Source organism: Podarcis erhardii (assembly GCF_964252035.2).
Source record: "Podarcis erhardii genome assembly, chromosome: 6".
Taxonomy (NCBI): domain Eukaryota; kingdom Metazoa; phylum Chordata; class Lepidosauria; order Squamata; family Lacertidae; genus Podarcis; species Podarcis erhardii.
In genome coordinates this window covers 47375643-47396738 of record NC_138510.1, presented here as the reverse complement: position 1 = coordinate 47396738, position 21096 = coordinate 47375643, and the positions used below count along the sequence as shown (strand labels likewise).

The 21096-nt window shown below is 44.2% G+C and overlaps 1 protein-coding gene across 3 annotated transcripts; it reads right to left on the bottom strand.

Annotated features, from left to right (window-relative positions):
• Positions 1-382: 382 nt before the first annotated feature.
• PI16 (peptidase inhibitor 16) lies at positions 383-19374 on the bottom strand. Of its 3 annotated transcripts, none has more exons than XM_081866623.1 (5): positions 18946-19374; positions 6153-6371; positions 4865-4974; positions 3133-3221; positions 383-2102 (listed from the first exon to the last, which is right to left on the bottom strand). In XM_081866623.1, the coding sequence occupies exons 1-5, from the start codon at positions 19117-19119 to the stop codon at positions 1261-1263; spliced, it is 1434 nt and encodes a 477-aa protein (XP_081722749.1). In that variant the 5' UTR covers positions 19120-19374; the 3' UTR covers positions 383-1260. The 3 variants fall into 3 exon arrangements, with proteins under 3 accessions (XP_081722749.1, XP_081722748.1, XP_081722750.1); XM_081866622.1 differs by lacking the exon at positions 18946-19374 and adding an exon at positions 17989-18180; XM_081866624.1 differs by lacking the exon at positions 18946-19374 and adding an exon at positions 9327-9462.
• Between the last annotated feature and the right edge of the window lie 1722 nt (positions 19375-21096).

The following is a 21096-nucleotide window of genomic DNA, read 5'->3' as shown; positions in this document are numbered from 1 at the left end:
GGGTCTGTCAGCAGATCTTCAGTATCTTTGGCACCTGGTTGTGCTTTGAAAAAACGTAAGAGAGGGGTCAGCTGAAGAGAAGAGGAACCTGCCCTGGTTCCGTGCAACAGAAACAGGAAGGGATGCAGCATGCTACCAAAACACATGTGCAAAGCTCAAAATGCAGCTATCGTGGGGGTCCAGTCTAATACATATCTCTGATATGCAAGCAGGCCTAGTCAAAAAAGTCCCCTGAAGTGCAAGGGCCATAGCCTTATGAATGAGCCTTAATAATGCTGCCTGATCAAAATACTGTGGTTTGTAGAGTTCCAATTGAAGAAAGATCTACTGTAATGAACAGAGTTGAAGAACTACAAATGCAAACACTCACAGAGGCACTCGCTTCACTTTCACATGCAAATATTTGGTCCACATGTACTTTATTTATTCATTGCTTAATGTAGCTCTTGTGCACTGAGTTTCTATAGAGACTCACATCACTCTCCCTAATCAGTCATTCATTTTCTCTCCATCCTCCTTACAAACAAGCCATATCAGTTTGCTTTACATTTCAGGTGGGCACAACCAATTCTTTGATCAACACAACTGTTTGTATTCCGAGCCACAAAGCTCCAGAGTCTGTACCAAGGGAGCACAAATTCATGTTTTGGGATCAGCTAAAGGAATTCAGTAGGTGAGCAGGCCTTTGCTTATCTTGCACAATTTGTTCAGCTTTCAAGATACAGGTTTTTTACATTATCCAGGTTTTCAAGATCTAGGTTTTTATCAGCATTTTGGGGTAAAGAATGGGTTGCCAGTGGAGAATGCAGACACCTTGTCACCAATTCACAAGCAGAATGGGAAGCCTGGGAATGACTTCCAGGCACAGTCCTGCAAATAAATAGATCCCCCATTTGTGATGCACAGAGCACAGACAAGAGGGAGGATGATCACAGGTGAGTCATTGGGTGGAATGAGGTTTCATGACAGTATGTCATGCTTGACCCTAGCAAAGCTTAAAGAGAAGGAAAGTAGGGAAAAGAAATCAGATGTGCTCCACATTCCTAAACGGGTGAAAACAGGGGTTGTGGAAATAAATTGCAACCTCCCAAGAGCATTCTTGCTTGGGCAAGATTTGTACCACCATCTACAGAATTTTCAGCCACTGGCCATGCTACAGTGCTATTCCCAGCAGACTGGCAAACTCACTAAAAGGGTAGAAAGGGAAAGAGAAAGAGAAGACAGAGGGCTCAGCCTATAAATATGTTGGATCAAATACCGCTATAAACTGTTGAGCCAATAAGGCCTGGCCTTCCTAAGTGTGTTGCCCCACTTGCTATGCCTCTGCCACCGGGGAAGCGGGGAAAAGCACGGAGCATAAGGGTACCTGGAAGTCAGCTCTTTAAGCGCAGTCTTTATTTCTTCAGGGTGGCTAATCTGTTTGCATCCAAGGCAAGGGAGGCAGACAGAGATTGAAGCTGCCTTAGCTGCAGTGTTGTGAACAGGTACCTTATCTGCAGAGACCTGAGCAGCATTGCTGTGCTTGTTTATTGCTTTGGAGTAAGCTGACAAGCGATGGCGTGCAGGTGTTTTAGAGATGGGAGGCTTCTTTGGGGCGGGTAGCTTGGAGAAGAAGGGGTGCTTATGGGCTGAAAGGGGTTTGGGCATGGAGGGAGGTTTACCTGTTGATGGAGGTTTAGGGGCGAATGCAGGTTTAGGGACCAAGGGTGACTTGGGGGTAGAATGCACTGGTGTGGGGGGAGTTGAAGGTGGCTCAGGTTTTTTAATGGTGGCTTCAGGTGTGGCAAAGCCACCAGATGAAGGAAATTCTGCAGAAGTGGCTTTTTCAGTTCTTGATTCTGGGGAGGGAGGACGTAGAGTTGTAGCTCCCATTGTCACCAAAGAGGAAACTGTTGCATCTGAGTTTGACAAGTCTGAAGTTAGCTCTAGTGAAGAGGTTGGCCCTTCAGCTGTTGGGGATTCAGATTCTGCTCCTGTTTGGGGACTGTCTGGCGTATCAGGTGTTGAATCTGGTGTAGTTTGCAGAGCTGGGCTTGCAGTCAAGACAGCCGTTGGCTCCGGCTTAGGCGATGCGGTGGCGTCTCCCACGTCGACACCGGATTCTGGTGGGCAAAAAGAGAAACCAGCAGAACAATCAGCAAACAGATGCACAAGCCACACCCTCCTCCCAGAAAACCAGTGAGAACGGAATGCTGAACTTTTCCACAGAAGGTGAGCCCTCCTTTGAAACCAAGTGTGGCCAGGGTCACAGGCAGCAGATTCTAGATGCCGTTAAAGGGCAGCACATTGCCATCCATTTCTTCATAACTTGGACTGGAATGTCATTTGAATTTTCTCCCAAAGGTGCAAAAGACATCTTGGGCAGAACTCAGTGAAATGGCATATAGCATAGTACTCAAGACATAGGACACCCCAAGCAGAGACAGAATGCATGAAAGGAATGTCATGGCTTCCAGTGCCATCCCTACTATTAGGGTGAGGAGGTCTGTTTCAGATGGAGCAGCATTAGGGGGCAGCCAATGGTCAATTCGTAAACTTCAATGCCCAGAATTCTTTGAGGGAAAGAATCTGTTCCAAATGTGCTTTAAAGGTGTACATGGCCTGTGTACATGGCCTGGAGTGACATAACCATCCATCTGGGGACCAATAAGGGCTAAGACCTCTAGCGTGCGTGTGCTGCATGAATTCATATAAGCCAAAGTGCCACTTCCTGGTGCTATGGTAAGGACAAGAAAAGCTAGCATGTTTTAAACACACTGTCATCACCCTGGGAGAGGAAGGGGATTAATGCTGGCAGGTCCTTGTGCATAATGGTGGTGCACTGAAGGCAGGAGACAGGTGTTTGCAGCTGAAAGGGAAACTGTTCCTCCAAGCATCTTTGTGCATCCTTGGCAAAGCAGCAAAACAAGAGGGAAGAAGGAATTTACTTCTCCTGTTGGAGAACAGCTTTGACAAGGATAATCATTGGGTGAAGGCAGCCAAGGAAATCACTACACTCCTAGGTGGCGGGATAATCTGCACCTGTCAGCCAGTGGAAATTTATTTCACAGTAACCTTGAGTGGCATTAATTTGGGGTGCAGATAAGGAGCTCTCCACCTTATCTGCTGGCTCCTTTAGTTCCACTCACTTACCACAAAGAGAGTCCTTACAGAAATAGCCATCTGGGCACATGGAACATGGAGCCCCTTCCTTGTACGGTTTGCGTCCCTTTATGTTCCCCCTGGAAGTGAAAAGTCCCAGGCATTACCCAAAAAATTGACAAGGCATTTCCCTAAGGAAGGAGAGCATTGACACAATAGAAATAAGAATTTCATAACATTTTGTTGCTCCCTCACATTGACAGCTGCACCTAAGAACACTCTATGATCACCGATGATGGCTTTTGCCAAGAGTTCATTTCTCCAGCATGTAACTACCTTCCCAGCTTCACTCGGAAGATGGAAGGTGGCCAGCTCAGCTAAAGAGGATGCTTTGAGGGACTGCCAAAAGGCATCAGTTATTTGGTGCCTGTTTGTGTCTCTTTTGTCCTTGATTCTACAGCCAGTAGACCTTATGAAGATGATTGGAAGTTGCCATTTTAAAATGAGGTAAAGGAAGGCAGAGAAAGGACAAAGATCATTGGGAACATACTGACCAATTTGACCCCATTTTCAGAAGCGGCAGCATCACAGATCTGTTAATCCTGGAATTAATACAAAAACCTGGTGCCAAGAGTAACTGCAGTTTAACTAAGGTTGACTCCTGAAGTGGCTCTTCATTATATTGTATATTTACAGTACCTGTTAACTCCTGTCAGAAGTACACATACGATGAAATCCAAGTAACTGTTTGCTACCTTGATCTGTAACTATTGTTGTTATGGTGTCCACTTACCTACCCCAGATAATGATGGGCAGCAGCCCTCATAACCTCTTACCATGCTGCCTGGTCTTGATGGGAGTGGAATAACTGGAAGGCTCCACTTGGACTACCATTGCTATAGTTCCTTGTTCACAATAAATTCTATGACACCCCCCCCCCAATGATGAGAGAACAGCAAAACTCTGCAGCCAAGCTGCCAAGAACATAATGCAACAGTTCTGAAGGAGTTGTACTGACTGTCAATATGCTATCGTGCTTTGGGTGGAGCGGGGAACAGATGAATCTGTCAGTTTCAGTTTTTCTCAGTTTCTCATTTTCCTCCCCATCAGTCATTCACACTTCCATATCAGCTTGTGATTCCACCCCCACCCTCCCCCCCAAAAAAGTCCTCATGAGAATTTCTCCTAAAGTACACATTATTAAATTTGCTCAATGTACACATTTTTGTAAACCAACTTTCCCTTCTATAATATGCTATTTTCACTAATGCATTTTTATGTACACTTAACCTCAGTATTTGTATGACTTGGCTGTAAACTGCATTGCAAAATTAGGAGAACTGCAAATTGCAAAAGGCATCTGGGTTTGGGTTAGGGAGATTCACTTGTAAATGCAAACTGGATTGAATTTCTCCCCCCACCCATAGTGCTTGTAGTGATATTTAAAACTCTACATGGCTTAGGATCTGGACACTTGGTGAAATGCCTTCTCCCATAACAGACCTCCCTATCTGCTAAGACCAAGGGAGGCACCCTCATGCCACTACCATAGTTTTGGGAAATTTAGTACTATGCATTATTTTCAGTATTACCACCCTCCCACCCTTCACCAGAAGAGCTCAGGGCGGCTCACAGCAATGTAAAATAAAACATCAAAAACAGTTGAAAATAAATTGCAGCAACTGCACAAGCAGGAAGAATCAACATGGTTCAAAGCACACATTCCAGCCAGGCAAAAAACACTCAGGAAAAAACACCCCGGCCCCAACAAAATGAAACTTACGGTGGCTGATAGTTGCAGACTACCAAATGCATGTCGGTGTCATTCAGGAATTCCAGGGTTTCGCAGAACACCGTCCCACAGCCCACACGCTCACTACTTGCCCAGACCACCTATAGAAGTAAGGAAGAGCAAGTTCTGTTTGCTATTGCAGTCAGAAAAAGAATTGACAGATATTGCCACCCTAGTCTTGAAGCATTTGTATGGAAGCCACTGGTCCCCTGATGGCAGCACAGCCCATACTTTACCTCAGGATGAGAACAGAAATCATGCGGCAGTGGCACGGCAGCAGCGGGACGCCCCATTAGCTAAAGTGGTGCTTCAGGTTAAGAACAGTTTCAGGTTGAGAACGGACCTGCAGAACGAATTAAGTTCTTAACCCGAGGTTACACTGTACATGAGAAGAGCCTGCTGGACCAGGCCAATAGCCCATTTACTCCAGCATCCTGTTCCCACAGAGGCCAGCCAGATGCCTATGGGAAGCCTGCATGCAGGACATGAGTGCTTGTGAATCCCCAGCAACTGGCAGAGGCACATCGCCTCCGAGAGAGGAGGTAGAATGCAGCCATCATGGCTACTACCACCATTTCCCAGGCTTTACCCTCAGCTCTTCCCAGGATGACATAATCCAGAGGGGTTCCCTCAGCCTCCTCTCCTTGGGAGTCCTCTGGGCAGACGCTGCTGCTGCCGCCCCTGGTCTCTGAGCTGCCCCCACCCCCACCCCAAAGAGAGGTGCCTCCTCACACTGCCCCACAGGAGCCTGGGACTTGTCCGTCCCCCCCATGATCTTTATTGATTTTCTTAAATATTACAGCTATTCCATTCATTATTCAAAATAACATAAAAAGAAAGAAAGAAAGAAAGAGAGAGAGAGAGAGAGAGAGAGAGAGAGAGAGAGAGAGAGAAAGAAAGAAAGAAAGAAAGAAAGAAAGAAAGAAAGAAAGAAAGAAAGAAGAAAAGCACACTGCCCCACAGGGGCCTGGGACTTGTCTGCCCATTCCCAATAGCAAGGGCTCCCTTGCCTGCTTGCTTGCTTACTCCAAGGCTGCCTCAGCTCCTGGCAACCAGCACCCCCTGGCCAGCCCCAGAGGCACCATTTGCCTGCGGAGCTTGTAGCCAGGGCTGCTGCAACGAACAGCTGTGCAAGCCTTTGGGAGGCAGAGACCTGAGAGGGCATCAGAGGAGGGAAGGAAGGAAAGATGGACAGAGGCCAGTGTTGCCCATGGCACCCCTGACCATCATTCAAGATGTTATGGCACACTGGTTGAAAACCACTGATATAATCAGATACCTGTGTATAGTGACCACACATCTGCCCTTCTTGGCAGGTTAATGTTGTCATATTATAAAAGGCGTACTCGTTGTACCACTCATCCACTGCCATCTTCACATCCAGGTCGCCAGACATGGCAAAGAGGTTCTCGCCTCGCCGTCCGCGCTCCGCATTGTGTTCCCAGATGCATTTTGTTGCGTAGTCCTTGGCAAAGGCTTCCAGCTCTGGATCCCAGCTCTGAAATTAGGACAAAGCAGGACGTCACCATCACGCAGAACGGCTTCTCATACAGGCCAACCGCAGGAGTGCTTCCCACTGGAATTTGGTCAGCGTGCCTGGCCGGCCTAGCAATAGGAAGGCCTGGAGCTCAGCCCGAGGCGAGGGAGCTGTTGTCATCAGAAGGAAAAATGGGAGTCAGTCCTCAAGGCAGCTTTTCCAGCTTCAGTTATAAATGGTTTTCACATGTACCCTTCCTAATTAGCTAGTGTATCCAGATGCAGCACACTTGTTTAGAGACCTCTGAGTGGTTCGAGGCATCTGTAAGGCACAATCGCAATCATTTCTGGCTATTTGGAGAACACTGGACCTCTTCAGGTGCCTTTGCAAATACCAGTCCAAGGCAAATCTGTCTGCAATATCCATAGTGAAAATATTGCAGCATTGCTTAACCTGCTTTACTGCCGAAATGGTTGAACCACAGACAGCACAAGATGCTTCTCAACCGTACAGATTACTGTATATTCATTTATATAAATAAATAAATTTAAAGTAGCAAAACATTGGTGTTCAGTTGACTCTTTTAGATGTGGCAAAACATTTTTTTAAAAAAATAATTTTTATTCATTTTTCAAACACATAATAAAAACAAACAAAACACAAGACAAAAACATACAAAACATTTAAACATGTATAATTTCATAATCTTATTTTCATACACCTTCTTTCCTCCGACTTCCCCATACCTCCCTTTCGCTGCATCCTTATTTTGAAATTCTTTAGCAACCCTTTAGTCAGTTTGTCTATTAGTTCCCTTTCATTACGTTTCCATAAACTTGTTAGTTACAGCTGTAATTCTCTACTTCTTACCCCTTGACATCTTAACATTCCTCAATTTTACAACAATTTTTAAGATATATTTTGAATTTCTTCCAATCCTCTCCCACTGTCTCTTTCCCCTGGTCGCGGATTCTGCCGGTCATCTCTGCCAGTCCCATAAAGTCCATGACCTTTGTCTGCCATTCTTCCAGAGTAGGTAGTTCTTGCATCTTCCAATACTTTGCCAGAAGAATTCTTGCTGCTGTGGTAGCGTACATAAAAAAGGTCCTATCCTTCTTTGGCACCAATTGGCCAACCATGCCCAGGAGGAAAGCCTCAGGTTTCTTAGGAAAGGTCCACTTAAGGACTTTCTTAATTTCATTATAGATCATTTCCCAAAAGGCTTTAACCCTCGGGCAGGTCCACCAAAGGTGATAAAAAGTACCTTCAGTCTCATTGCATTTCCAACATTTGTTATTGGGCAAATGATAAATTTTTGCAAGGTTGACTGGGGTCATGTACCACCTATAGATCATTTTCATTATGTTTTCTTTTAAGGCATTACATGCCGTAAATTTAACACCGGTGGTCCATAACTGTTCCCAGTCAGCGAACATAATGTCATGACCGATGTCTTGTGCCCATTTAATCATAGCTGATTTCACCATTTCATCCTGTGTATTCCATTTCAACAGCAAGTTATACATTCTTGACAAATTTTTTGTATTGGGTTCTAACAATTCTGTTTCTAATTTTGACCTCTCCTTCTGAAATCCTATTTTCCTGTCCTGCTTAAATGTCTCATTTATCTGATGGTAATGCAACCAATCTCGAACTTTGGACTTTAATTTCTCATAACTCTGAAGTTTAACCTTTTCACCATCTTGTTCTAGAATTTCACAATATTTTGGCCATTTAGAGTCCATATTAAGTTTTTTCACCGCCTTAGCTTCCATTGGTGACAACCACCTGGGAGTTTTACTTTCCAACAAATCTTTGTATCGAGTCCAAACATTGTATAATGCTTTCCTGACAATATGGTTAGATGTGGCAAAACATTTTTAAGCCAGGGAGCTTTAAACATTATGCAGGATGAAGAGCTAAAATTATGGGGCAGCCACTCTAGACTGCAAGTTGGAGATTACATTTTTTTAAGGCTCCAACTCTTGGTTTGCAATAAACTACTACACCAGCAAAACAAAACTAGTGCTGTCCTCACTCTGATGAGCTAGCTTACTACAAAAAATTCGTTTTTTAAAATTTACTTATTATTTATTAACTGCATTTATAGCCTGTTCTTCATCCAGAAATGTTCCCAGAGTGGTTTTTGTCAACAAAAATGACACCGTCTCTGCCTTCATGACACAAAAGGAAAAGGGGATGAGGAGGGAAGAGGAAAAACAAGCAAACCAAGGCACAACATTCTTAATGTTACAAAAGATCTTATAACAGTCAGCTAGGATGAAAAAGGGCTTCCCGGAGTTCAAAAGGCAGGCCTGTCAGACCCCAGAGACCTTCCTGGTCAGCCAGAATTTGCTGACTTCATAGGGTGAGGCTTTGGCCTTCTGGGTGACCGGATGGAACCTGCCAGCTATTTATCGCTCCTGTCACTAGAGGTAGACCTGGTGCAGTGGGGAGCTGACTCCACCACTTCCCACTCTCTGAGCAGATTGTTTGCTACTCTTCCTCACAAGGCAGTTGTTTCTGAAATCCTCTGTGAGGATTTTATACGGAGGAGCATTAAAAAATGCTTCCCAGATGTCGTAATCTAGCACGTCAGGGAGAGGGCCGCCATCCAGGACTCTCACAGCCTACCACCTCATTTGGCATAAGGTGCAGGATGGATTCGGAGGCCAGTAGCAGAGCTGAGGTACAAAGCCCCCTCTCTCCCTTACAACCCTGCTAAGAGGAAGGTACAGTAAATATGCAGAACTCCTCCCTACTGTGAGGATAAAGTCATGCCCAGTTTAACAGCTGTGCTTGGCCAGAGCCAATGCAAACATCTGGAAAGCTTGTTACTTAACAGAGACCAACAGCTGCTTGCCAGCAGATCCCTCTAGTGCCGTGATAGACAGTCCCTTCTTATCCAGCTGAGCTCCACAGGCTACTTTAGCAGCAGCAGTTGCTAAGCAGGAAGAGCAGAGAGCGTTTACGCACAAGAGAGTGCGGTTAGGGAAGGTTACAGTACAAAACTGAGGCAATGTTTTCTTCTACTTCAAAGGAGCTGCCAGGGCTTCTGCGCTGCCATCCAAAACAGTCAAGCAAAAGCAAGAGACAGCCTTGACTAACAAATTCTGAGGCCCACCCCTCTAAGACATCTTGGAGCGAGCCGTTTACCGCAAGGAATGGTGTGTCATCTATTTGGTCAGGAGGAGAGAGAAATTTGCTTTGGTGGAGGCAGAGGAGAAATGGTCCTGGTTCCACTTCGCTTCCAAGCGTGAAGCTATTCTTGACATGGAATCCAGCATCCCTATGGTGAATTTCCCACCCTGTTCTGGCCGCAGGTTTTGTTGAACTCAACACACTGAGTTTCCTCTCGCCTTTCCAATGTGACAGGCAGGATTGGGGAGTTCTACAATACAATGCAGACTGAAGGGTGGGAATCTCAGCACAGAGCTAGAACAATGCACAATGGAATTGTATGACTATGACCATGTGGAGGAAGGTAGGGGGGGGAAAGCCCTGCTGAGTCAGGCCAAGGGCCTACCTAGTCCAGCATCCTGTTACCCAAAATGACCAACCAGATTGTTCTGCAAAGTCCACAAACAGGACATGCAGACAATAGCCTTGCATGAATTCATACACCTCTAAGTTGTCCCACTTTTCTCTAAACTGAATTGTGCCAAAGATTGTAACCTTTCCTTGCTGGAGAGCTGCTCCAGCTGCTGGATCACTTTGGCTGCCCTCATCTATACCTTTCCCTGTCCTACAATATCCTTTACAGAAGGGCAACAGCTTGAAACGTGCAGAATATTCCAACAATTTGGCAAATGGGCAAGCGGTGCAGATCTCTGAGCAGAGGCGATGTATGCAGAAAAGGTCACACTCCTGTGAGCAACTGCCCTGCCCTGTACTACCTTGCAGCTTCAGGATCAAGTATAAGGGAAGCCCCAGACAGAGTGCATTACAGTAACCACAACGTGAATTTTGGAGAAGGAAAACTCTGATCCTAAACCTCTGCTGCCTTGCAGGATATCTCTGGGAGAAGAAAAGACTAAGGTGTAAACCAGGGGTAGGCAATCTAAGGCCCGGGGGCTGGATCCAACCCAATCGCCTTCTCAATCTGGCCCGCAAATGGTCCAGGAATCAGCGTGTTTTTACATTAGTAGAATGTGTCCTTTTATTTAAAATGCATCTCTGAGTTATTTGTGGGGCATAGGAATTCGTTCATATTTTTTCCCCAAAATATAATCTGCCCCCCCCCATGGTCTGAGGGACAGTGGACCAGCCCACGGCTGAAAATGGTTGCTACCCCCTGGTGTAAACCCCGCACAAATCTGGAGCTGAGTCCCTAAGATGGATGGTGCCTTGTATGCCTCCTTCCGGCAACTCCTGCAGCGAAGCTGGTGCCAAGCGCATTGCTCTGCTTTCCCTTTGGACCTCCATACACCCTCACACGGTCACTCCAGTGCTGCTATGATTTTTCAGTGGTTTCACTTCACCCCCAGAAGTGCATTCCATTGTCTCTCCAGACAGATGGATGCCACCACCAACGACAACATTTTAATGCTCTCTATGTTAATATTTCATTTGGTGGATGTCAAAGTGAGATTTAAGTTCCCCATAGTTATTCTATTGTAATATCTGGTGAAGTTTTAAGGAGGAAGGTCTGAGTAAATCAAAGTATTTAAGAGACGGAGTCTCCTGTGGTTTTTAAATAAACAGCTGGAACTTTATTCAGCCCAAGTGGGATCCAGCAGTAGGTCAGGGAACTTCTCTTGAAGGTCACTTTGAGGGTAGCTAGTCTTTTTTATTGATAATTATTGTTGTTATTTTATTGTTATAATTTATTGCCCAGCCTTCACCCAAATGTCCCAGGGTAGGTTACAATAATTGAAAACAGCTTGAAACAGCTGACAAGCGCAGAAACAAGGCGGGTCCTAAAAATATGCATCTCGAGGGTCAAAAGCCAGGATAAAGGGGTGTGTTTTCAGCATTTGCCAAAACATGTGTAATGAAGATGCCAGACACACCTCTGTGGGGAGGTTTTTGTTGCATGACTTTTGAGGATGCCAAGGAGCACATACAGAAGCAGAACAGGAATCTTCACAGTCCTGCATTGCAGATATGAATTTTCAAACTCCCATAGGAATTCATGGAGACTTAGCATATAAATACAGCAGAACAGTAGAAATCTGAGCTGCTAGCATGGACTCTCCTGTCCCAACCCTGCATCACTTCATGGAAAGTACCATTTTGGAATGCATCAACATGTAGAAGTTTCAAAAAAACAAAAACTTTTTGCCAATAAAAAGGTAGCCTGTCAGGGTAAAAGTTCAAGTTCCTTTATGTGCTAGTTTTCTATTTGCAGGGAGTTGGTTATTCAAAGATCTGTTGTAAAAAGTGATTCTTCCACCTGTAGTCTGGAGTGACATAACCCATTCTCAGAACCATCTTCATCAGCCTGGTGCCTTCCAGATGTTCTGAACTAGCGCTTTCATCAAGCTTAGCCACCAGAACCATGCTGGCTGTGGCTGTGGCTGTGGCTGTGGAGAGATAGAGTCAAAAATATCTGGAGGGCACCAGGTTGTCAAAGACTGCTTTAGAACTTGCCACTTCATTCCCACCTCATTCTGCTACAAGGATGGAAGGCGCTCACAATTGTGGTTCTCTCCGTTTCCCATTTTCCCAGTCTTAAATCCAGTTCTCCACATTTTGCAGCAATTGAGGATTTTTAAAATAAAAAATCATCAGCATTTAGGTGCAGATTTCTCCTAATATATGCATTTTTATATGCATTTTTTTTACTAATGTGCACATTTTTGCAAGCATTTTTTCCTAACCTTGTGCATTCTTGTGTGCTATTTTCATCGATATGTTCGTTTTTACACACACTTTCCCCTAATGTATGCATTTTTATTTTTAAAAAACTGTTTCGTGAACTGCATAGCAAAATTCAGATACATGCAAATTTCAAAGGCTAGCTGCATTACGGTTCACAGGATGTTTCTCAAAGTGCAAACCTGGATTGATTTGGCTTCAAACAAGATGTCATATATGATAGTCATATGTGGGCATGGTTTGGAGAAAACAACTTCCTTAATTAGGCCCACAGTCCCCACCCCCATTGCCTTTTGTCAGGCATAGACAAACTCCGCCCCTCCATCATCCCTGACCACTGTTCCTATTAGCTAGGGATGATGGGAATTGTAGACCCCAACATCTGGAGGGCCAGAGTTTGCCTAGGCCTGCCTTATGTTCCTGTTTTGGCTGCTGCATCCACAGTGCAGGTTGCCCAGAATGCAGTGCTGGTAGCAGCACCTGGCACCTATGAGCCTTTCCAAGACCACCGCAGGTGCCTGCCATGTCCTCACTTCCTGCCTGCTTTAATACAGTAGCACAGAGTATTACAGAATGTGCAGTTCTTTCACTGGCTGTTACAACTGCCCTGGACCTCAAAGCTCTCCCCTCCCATAGTACAACATATCCCTTCACTTAAACAATATTATGACGCCCCTCCCCTTTTGATCCTGGAGAAAGCTTTGGCATGCTTGCAGGAGGCAGTTAAGTCAGGTGGACTTCACACTTGGATTTTGATCTGTGCTGGCAGAGGAAGCTGGAGATTTGGGAGTATAGCTGTCAATTTTTCCCTTTTCTTGTGAGGAATTCTATTCGGAATAAGGGAATTTCCCATTAAAAAAGGGAAGCATTGACAGCTATGTTTGGGAGGCTGGCCGCACATTTTGAGAAGGATCTTCCAAACTACCAACATTGTCTCCAAGCCCAGCTCCTTCAATTTACCAGAATCTCTGATAATAAACATGGCATCTGGGTCAAGAGGGAAGGTCTGCTGCCACCATCTGTGGTGGTGAATTTTTTTTGAAAAGGAATGAAAGGTCCTACTGCTACTGCTAAAAGATCAGCCCAGCCCAGAATGCTGAAGGCAACACCGACTGGCCATTTGCAAACAAGACTGTCACATTTGGGGGCCTTGGAGAGAACAGCCTAGCTCAGTGGTTCCCAATTGGGGGTCCACATAATCCACCCAGGGGGTCCATGGCACCATTCACATAACAAAAACATTTTCAAAAGTAGGGTGTCCATGGATTGGCTTTTGAAAAACAAGGGACCCACAGTACTTTGCTAATTGGGAACCACTGGTCTAGCTTATAGTTTTCTGGGGAGAAGGTGTTACCATTAAAACTATTAGGTCTGTGGTGCAATCATTCTCATTTTTCTTGATCAAAATAGCTTTGAAAGGTTGGAAGAACAGAAGGTCAGTTCCTGGGACACTAATTCCTCCCCCTCTGGGGCAGCCCTCTGCATAATTTTTGGGAGGGGCTGAAATGGCAGGTCCAGCTTGAGTTTATTATTCCCTTTTTCGTGAACCAGAGCCAGACTCCATATATAAGTATCCAACAGCTGGTTTTCTTGTTCCATTAGAATATAGTTTGGCAGACATAACTTAATGTATATATAAAAATTTCCAAGGCAACTAGTTCTGCTGATCCAAACAAAATTGAAAAGTGTGACTTCAGAGAAGGGGGGGGGGTGGGAACAGAAGAAACTGACCGCAAGTCTGATGTTAAAGGGGGGTGGAAAGCATAGGGAGAAGCCTGAAGCAGATGGAGGTAACTTTTAGTATCCACATTTTGAATAGAGAGAAGGAGTGTTTCCAGAAGCAGTACTAGTACTACCACACAGGATACATCTAGGAAGTATAGCATAGGGGCTGACATAACTGAAATTATTTAAGCCCCACTGTTGCCATGTCACCTGAGCAGAACCCAATCAGTTCATTTTTTTGGACTAGCAGCCATCAGCACCATTCTCATCTGTATTGCAAGTACAGTGGTACCTCGGGTTACATACGCTTCAGGTTACATACGCTTCAGGTTACAGACTCCGCTAACCCAGAAATAGTGCTTCAGGTTAAGAACTTTGCTTCACAATGAGAACAGAAATCATGCTCCGGTGCCACGGCAGCAGCAGGAGGCTCCATTAACTAAGGTGGTGCTTCAGGTTAAGAACAGTTTCAGGTTACGTACAGACCTCCGGAATGAATTAAGTACTTAACCTGAGGTACCACTGTATAATCAAACACGAGACTCCTGAGACACACCTGATAATTTCAAAAGCCTTCAGCTTGGAAGCAGCCTCACAACATCAGCAGGTCTTTCCCACTCTTCAGGCCAGAAGTGAAACAAAATATATACACATCAGCACGTTTTGTTCCACTAAAAAGCCAAAGGGTCCGTCCAGATGAGTAGTTCTTCACATTTTCACAATGTCCTGCTGAAGGCCAGATGGAGCATATTGTTTTGGTAGTTGTTGATCCTCAACTGCTTCCAGTTTTAAAGCTACTACTTCTTACCTTAAGGTTTCAATAGCTTACAAGGCCTAGGTACTGCAGAGCTGCCTTTCTCTGCATATTCCCTCCAGTGTTTTCTGGTTTACATCAGGAGCCACAACTAAGATGGGGTGGGTGGGTACAAGAAGCAGGGTCTTTTCAGTCATGGCACCAATGCGTTGAAATGTCTTTGCTGAGATCTGTCCGGTCTCATCTTTATATGCATTCCACCAGCTGGCTAAATGTGGGGTTTTTTAGAAGACAGATGTTTTTCTAGCTATCGTTCCGCCGAGATTGATTATATATTGCTGTCTGATTATGGGTCTGGTTTATTGACAGGGTATTATTTTAAATGTCTTGTTGTTAGCTGATCTGAACTCAAGAACGGAGGAAAAGTGGGCTATCATTAAAAATAAATAAATCCCTGACCTGCTACAGGAAATCACTTAAGGAAAAAGCACACCACATTCCATGCTCCATTGCTGTTTGTGCTCCACTTACTGAGAGAACCACATACCCAAACACCAACTGCAGGAGGACATATCTAATTAAAGGGCTATGAATGGTTCTTGGCAGAATTCTTACAGCAGGGATGGGTAACCTCAGACCCTCCTGATGTTGCATGATTCCAACTCCCATCAGCCCCAGACAGCATGGCCAGTGGTTGGGGATGATGGGAGCTGTAGTCCACTAACACTTGGAAGAGCACCAGGTTAGAAAACTTCTAAAACGTTTTAGACTCTTACTAGTTATCCTCTTCAATCAGAGCTGTTCTTTTTGTGTTTCGGTTGCACCCCTACAGTCACTCACCACAGACACCTGGTGGAGCTCATCTGCTGGCTTTTTTGGGGGGAAGCTAAACTCACCACCAGAAGGCTGGTGAAAACATAGGACAGGGCCTTGTTGGTGGCAGCACCCTGGTTATGGATCTCCTTAGGGAGGTTAGACCTGCCCCCATCCCTGGTGAGTTTTGTTTTGGCACGAGGGTAAAAACATTTTTATTCTGGCTGGGTTTTGACATTATTTTAATGTTGGTTTTAAAAGTTTGGCTTAATTCTGTTTTTGCTTTGAATTGTATTGTATTTTCTTCTAAAGCCACCCAAAAGTGATGTAGAATATTTTAATTACTTTTAAAATAAAGTATTATTAGCATCCTGCAACAGGCAACTACACAATCTTATCTCAGGCTCCAGGCTCCTTAAAGTATCAAACTTATCAGGATGTGTATGGCTATGCTTGTACAATTCAGAAAATTCAGTATTTTTAAAGAAAACAATTGCAGTATTTCAGAAAGATATGCATATGTACAAGAACCATGAAAAGATTAATACAGGCACAGCTGAGGTATAAAAGTGAAATAAAATTAAATCCATCTGTATCAGCCTAGAAATGCCCAAGACGTACAATGAACTTGAAATTTAAAAGTGGTTTTTATGCACTTGAAATTTAAAAGTGGTTTTTATGCTGAACAAAGCCAGCATATTTCACAATTCAACAGTATTTAGCTAAAAATTGTTTTTTTTTCTGAATAGTACAGTATTTATTGAACTTCTAACTCATATTGTACCTACATATACACTCGTGCTTAAAAGAAGGAATCCACCCATGTATGTTTGTAGCATCAGGTGACATTTGCCATGGCTTCCAGGATTTTGCAATGACAGGAGACAGTTCATATATTCAGCTATGAGTCACCATGTGGGGGGGGGAACGTGCAGTAAAGTTTTAGCCTGTGTGTGAATCTCCCCCAAGCAAATATGGTCCACTAAGCAACAACAACAAAGTAACTAAGGGTCAGTTTATTCTTGAAGGTATTTTTGTTGGCTGTATGTTTAAGTGTGTGTGCTGGAGCTTGCTTGTCCCTCCTCCCCCTCAATCCTTTTTCCTTGTGTGTCATGCCTTTCTAGAGATTGTGAGCCTGAGGGCAGGCTCCGTCTTAGTACTGATTTTCGTAAGCAGCTCTGAGAACTTTTTTTTTGCTAAATGGCAGGGTACAAATGCCATAAATAAAATAAACATGATTGTGGCATATCTTGCTTAGCTAACACGAATCTAAGGACCTGCTTTCCATTGTATGATTAATCTCATCACAGAGAAGCTGAGAAAAGTGATAAACCCAAGTAAGGCTGGTGATCATTTGTCATCCCGTCACTTATCACTCACATTGAATGTGAGTCTAACTTTGGGTTAATTTTTATATTTGAAAAAAGAGTTTGTCATCTGTACACAAAACTGTATCATAATGGGGGCAGCCGTTGCTGCCAAGAAGAGATGCTGTTCAAAGTCATCCCCCGCTTACCTTGCTAAGCCATTCTTATCACCCAGGTTCCTTCAAAGCTTCTCCTACCTGCTCCAGCCATGGAAGCATCACCTACCAGCTGTGCTAGCTAAATGGGATAGCTATGTTCAGAGGCAGCATACAGTTAAGTGCTCTTTCCCCCACGTCCTCTCTGAAAACATCACAGACACATTTGGCCAGCCACTGCAGGAGCCATCCTAGATGTGAAGTGGGAGATCCCAATGGGTCAACACTTAAATGCAGGCACCAGGGAGGGGCTTGCCCATACCCCCTTCCCCACCCATGGCTAATACCAGCGGCAGGACGGCAGTTTAGATTTAGTTACAGGCATAGGAGCAAAGTTTAACCTGCCTCCCAATCACACTGTGCCTCTGATCTCCTCCCCACAGTTGCTTTATAAATCTCAAAAAGAGTCAATATTCGGGAAATCAGTTGACAGACTCCCATATTCCATCTACTTTGACTCTTAAAAGGTCTGGGTTACATGCAGATGAGTTACTTACTGAAAACCACAAAAGTACAAGGCAGAGGTGCAATTCTAGCCCAAAACATTAACTCTCCGGATCATTTCCCCCCCCAAAAAAAAAAAAATCCAACACATTTCCCACTGGCAAACCCTCAATCAATTCATTTACTCCCAAAGACTCACTTCTCCTGCCCCCCAAAAGACGGGAACCCCCTTTTTCTCTCACCTCACTTGTGCTTGCCCAGCCTTCCCTCAGTACAGCCTGATTTCTTGTTCCTCCCTCTGCCTCCAGTTCAAAGAGGCAGGACTCAGATTTAAAATGTCCAATCAGCAGGCCCTTGACATCCCAGCCAGGCCAGCCTACCTCCAATAAATTGCATTCTCCATCAAAACATCGTGCAGGTGGCGGTCCGTCAGCTTTGACTGCAAAGCAGGTAAGCAGTGAGTTCTCTCACCCCTTTCCTGAACCTAAACAAACCTGAATCATAGGAGGGGAAGCTGAAGCAATAAGCCCAGCAATGAAGAAATAAATTTAACACAAAACCTTTTTGCGGGGGGTGGGGGGTGGAGATGGGTAGAAGTAGGTGTTGCGGATCTTGTCAACAATGATGGCACAGGCACTATCCAATAGATTCCTGTTGAAACTAGATGACCATGTTAACACACAGGGTCTCACTAGTAATGGTGCTACCATCAGATGGGCTGGAGGAAGGAGAATCATTTGTAATCAGCCATGCCAGAGTGATGTTTGAGTGCCGAGTCTCCGGCAACAGGAGCACAACCAAAAGGCAAGAGGTCTGTTTTGTGCCCCCTGAAACTAATGAGTTACAAACGTGCAGCCTGATCTTTTTTATTTTCTTTTTTCTTTCAGTATGTATAGAAGTCCAAATGATGCTCTGGTAGAATTGTGAGCTGTGCATTCTCAGTACAAACAATAAGGGTGGGAGGGAACAGAGGAAAAGGAACTTGCCCCCAAATGACAAAGCTGCTTGATATCATAACCAGGCACAGAATTGTGGCAGCTGGGTCCAAGATGCCTTCTTTAACTTAAACTAATTCATCACAGGAAGCTGATAAAATGCAGGTGATCCTTCCATTTGAAAAGCTCCAGTGAAATGCTTAGTGCTACGGTATCTACAAAGCTCAAACTCATTTAAGGAAACAGACTTCTGAAGTTAACAGAACACCTTACACACAAATAGATCACAGTGCTTAAAACAAATATTTGGCATGTAAAAGTACACCATGGAGATCTACAGAGAAAATCAGTCTAGGTGCTCATTTCAGTTAGAACCGAAAAGCTTTGCCGAAAAGCTTACTTGTCTCAGTCACTTACTTAGATGCAGACGCACAAAAGAAAGGGAAACTCTAAACCATCATTTTATTAAACAAACAAACAAACAAAGTTGCTCTTTCCAGGGAAATATTCTGAGCAAGAAGACAGAAAGTCTCTGAATCCCGACATTACAGCAAAGTCCAGGGCTGCCCAAGGCTCACTTACCATTTTCAGCATATCTGCAGCTGGAGGGGAAACCTTAGCCCGATACTGATTGTGCAGGTCCACGAGTAACTTCTTGTCCTCCTCTGTAAAAGAGCAGCCGAGCTCCATTGCTGTGAGCAACAGGAGGAGGAGGAGGAGGAAGAGGGGGGGAATTTGCAGGCCTGAGCTCAGCATTGTGGCACTGTCTTGTTTTAACAGCCCACGGGTCTGGCAGACAGCTTTAAATCCCTTCCCAGAGTAAGGAACACCCAAAGCCCAAGATCGCAAGGAGGAAATTTATCTTTTTATTAGAATGCCTTTCGGAGCCATAGAGGGGACACACCCATCTCACAGAGTATCATTGATGGAAGGAGAATAATGGTCCTTAAGGGACGGTCAGATGAGCCATGCCCATTCGATGAAATCAATTGTGTGCATGAAAATGATGCATCAACTGTTCCTCCAGTAAGAGGAACTCTGGCTTGAGGGGTCATGGTGCTGTAACCTGATGCTGAAGCATACCAGTAACCCTAAGCATGATCCAGCCCATTTGTGCACATAACCCACCCCTCCCCTCACTTTCCAAATAGTTTACATGTCAACCAAACTCAAAAACTACCCTCAGGGTTGTCTTCACTCATCAGCAAAATTATGCCAGACGCAGTGACTGCATGTGATGGTGCTGCAAGTAACACTGAGTTATAATAATAATAATAATAATAATAATAATAATAATAATAATATCAGGACCAAAGCCATTATCAGACTTGGATCAACCCTGTGGTCCTTCCAGACCATTGTCTATCTACATGGCTCACGCTGGGGAAAATGGGCAAGGATAAGCTATATGTTTGAGCAGCAGTGAGTCCCTTGTGTGTTGCAGTGATGGTATCATCTGGAAGTTGAACCAGATATGGCAAGATCTGCATGTCCGCAAGAGTTCAGGGGAATTCCACATGAAGATCCATGACCCAGGAGGCTGTGACTCAACATGGAAGATCAGGCTTGGGCGGAAAGACATGCCATCTACAGAGCTGAACCTACAGTTTTTAGAAAATATCTAGTGAGAGAGAAGCAGCCCATATAGCTTCATGGTGCTTCCAAACGGTGTTTTCCAATTGATGCATATTAATTGTGAAGTCGTTACTTCTGTATCCTGTGCAACATGTATTTCCAGAAGATAAAACTTGGTGTGAAATACAGTTTTACTTCTGGGAAAAGTGGTAATTGCTTACTGTAGCAAAATTAAGCTTTTTTCCCCATGAGAACTTAACTGGAATTTTGAATGCTCCGTAGAATGTGGCTGCATGCCGGGGACACTGGTTAGATATGCCGGGGATATCACATGAAATGAGGAACAGTTGTGCAACACCAACACCACCATTAATAATATCCTTTTAAAAAAGGCTTTCTAGGCTATGCTCCTTGCTACACCTTCCAACGGGATAGTAGTGCTAACCTCTTCCCTCAGAACTGCACCCAGGTTGTGACTCCTCCATCTCTCTCTCTCCTTTCGAGTTCTTTGAAGGCTGTGTGCTGCTCCCCACTCTATCATAAAGGAATGCACATCTGTACTAATCATTTTTGTAAACTTGCAAACGTGGGATGTGGGACAAGGTTATACCTCTGAAGCAAGGCTTCTGCTTTTTATGCAACTTAACATTGTTTAGGGCAAGTATAGTGTACAGTACAGTGCTAAGATCTGGGTGGGTGGGTGATTGATTGATTGATTGATTGATTGATTGATTGATTGATTGAATCAGTCTTTCATGGTTGAACAACTATCTGGAAAGACCCTAATCATGGATGATAGATAGATAGATAGATGATAGATAGATGATAGATAGATAGATAGATAGATAGATAGATAGATAGATGATAGATAGATAGATAGATAGATAGATAGATAGATAGATAGATAGAGATAGATAGATAGATAGATAGATAGATAGATAGATAGATAGATGATAGATAGATGATAGATAGATGATAGATTTGTGGCTTTATACCAGGCATCCCCAAACTCAGCCCTCCAGATGTTTTGGGACTACAATTCCCATCATCCCTGACCACTGGTCCTATTAGCTAGGGATGACGGGAGTTGTAGTCCCAAAACATCTGGAGGGTGCCTGCTTTATACCATGAAGGTTTCAAGGTGACCTAAAAATTATA

Coding starts and splice junctions, on each gene's coding strand:
- PI16 (XM_081866622.1), bottom strand. CDS start 18,165: ATGATTCTCCTTCCTCCAGCCCATCTGATGGTAGCACCATTACTAGTG. Junction 6,372..17,988: donor CCCCCACCCCCCGCAAAAAG/GTTTTGTGTTAA, acceptor TCCTAATTTCAG/AGCTGGGATCCAGAGCTGGA. Junction 2,103..3,132: donor CTGTAAGGACTCTCTTTGTG/GTAAGTGAGTGG, acceptor TTTGCCCACCAG/AATCCGGTGTCGACGTGGGA.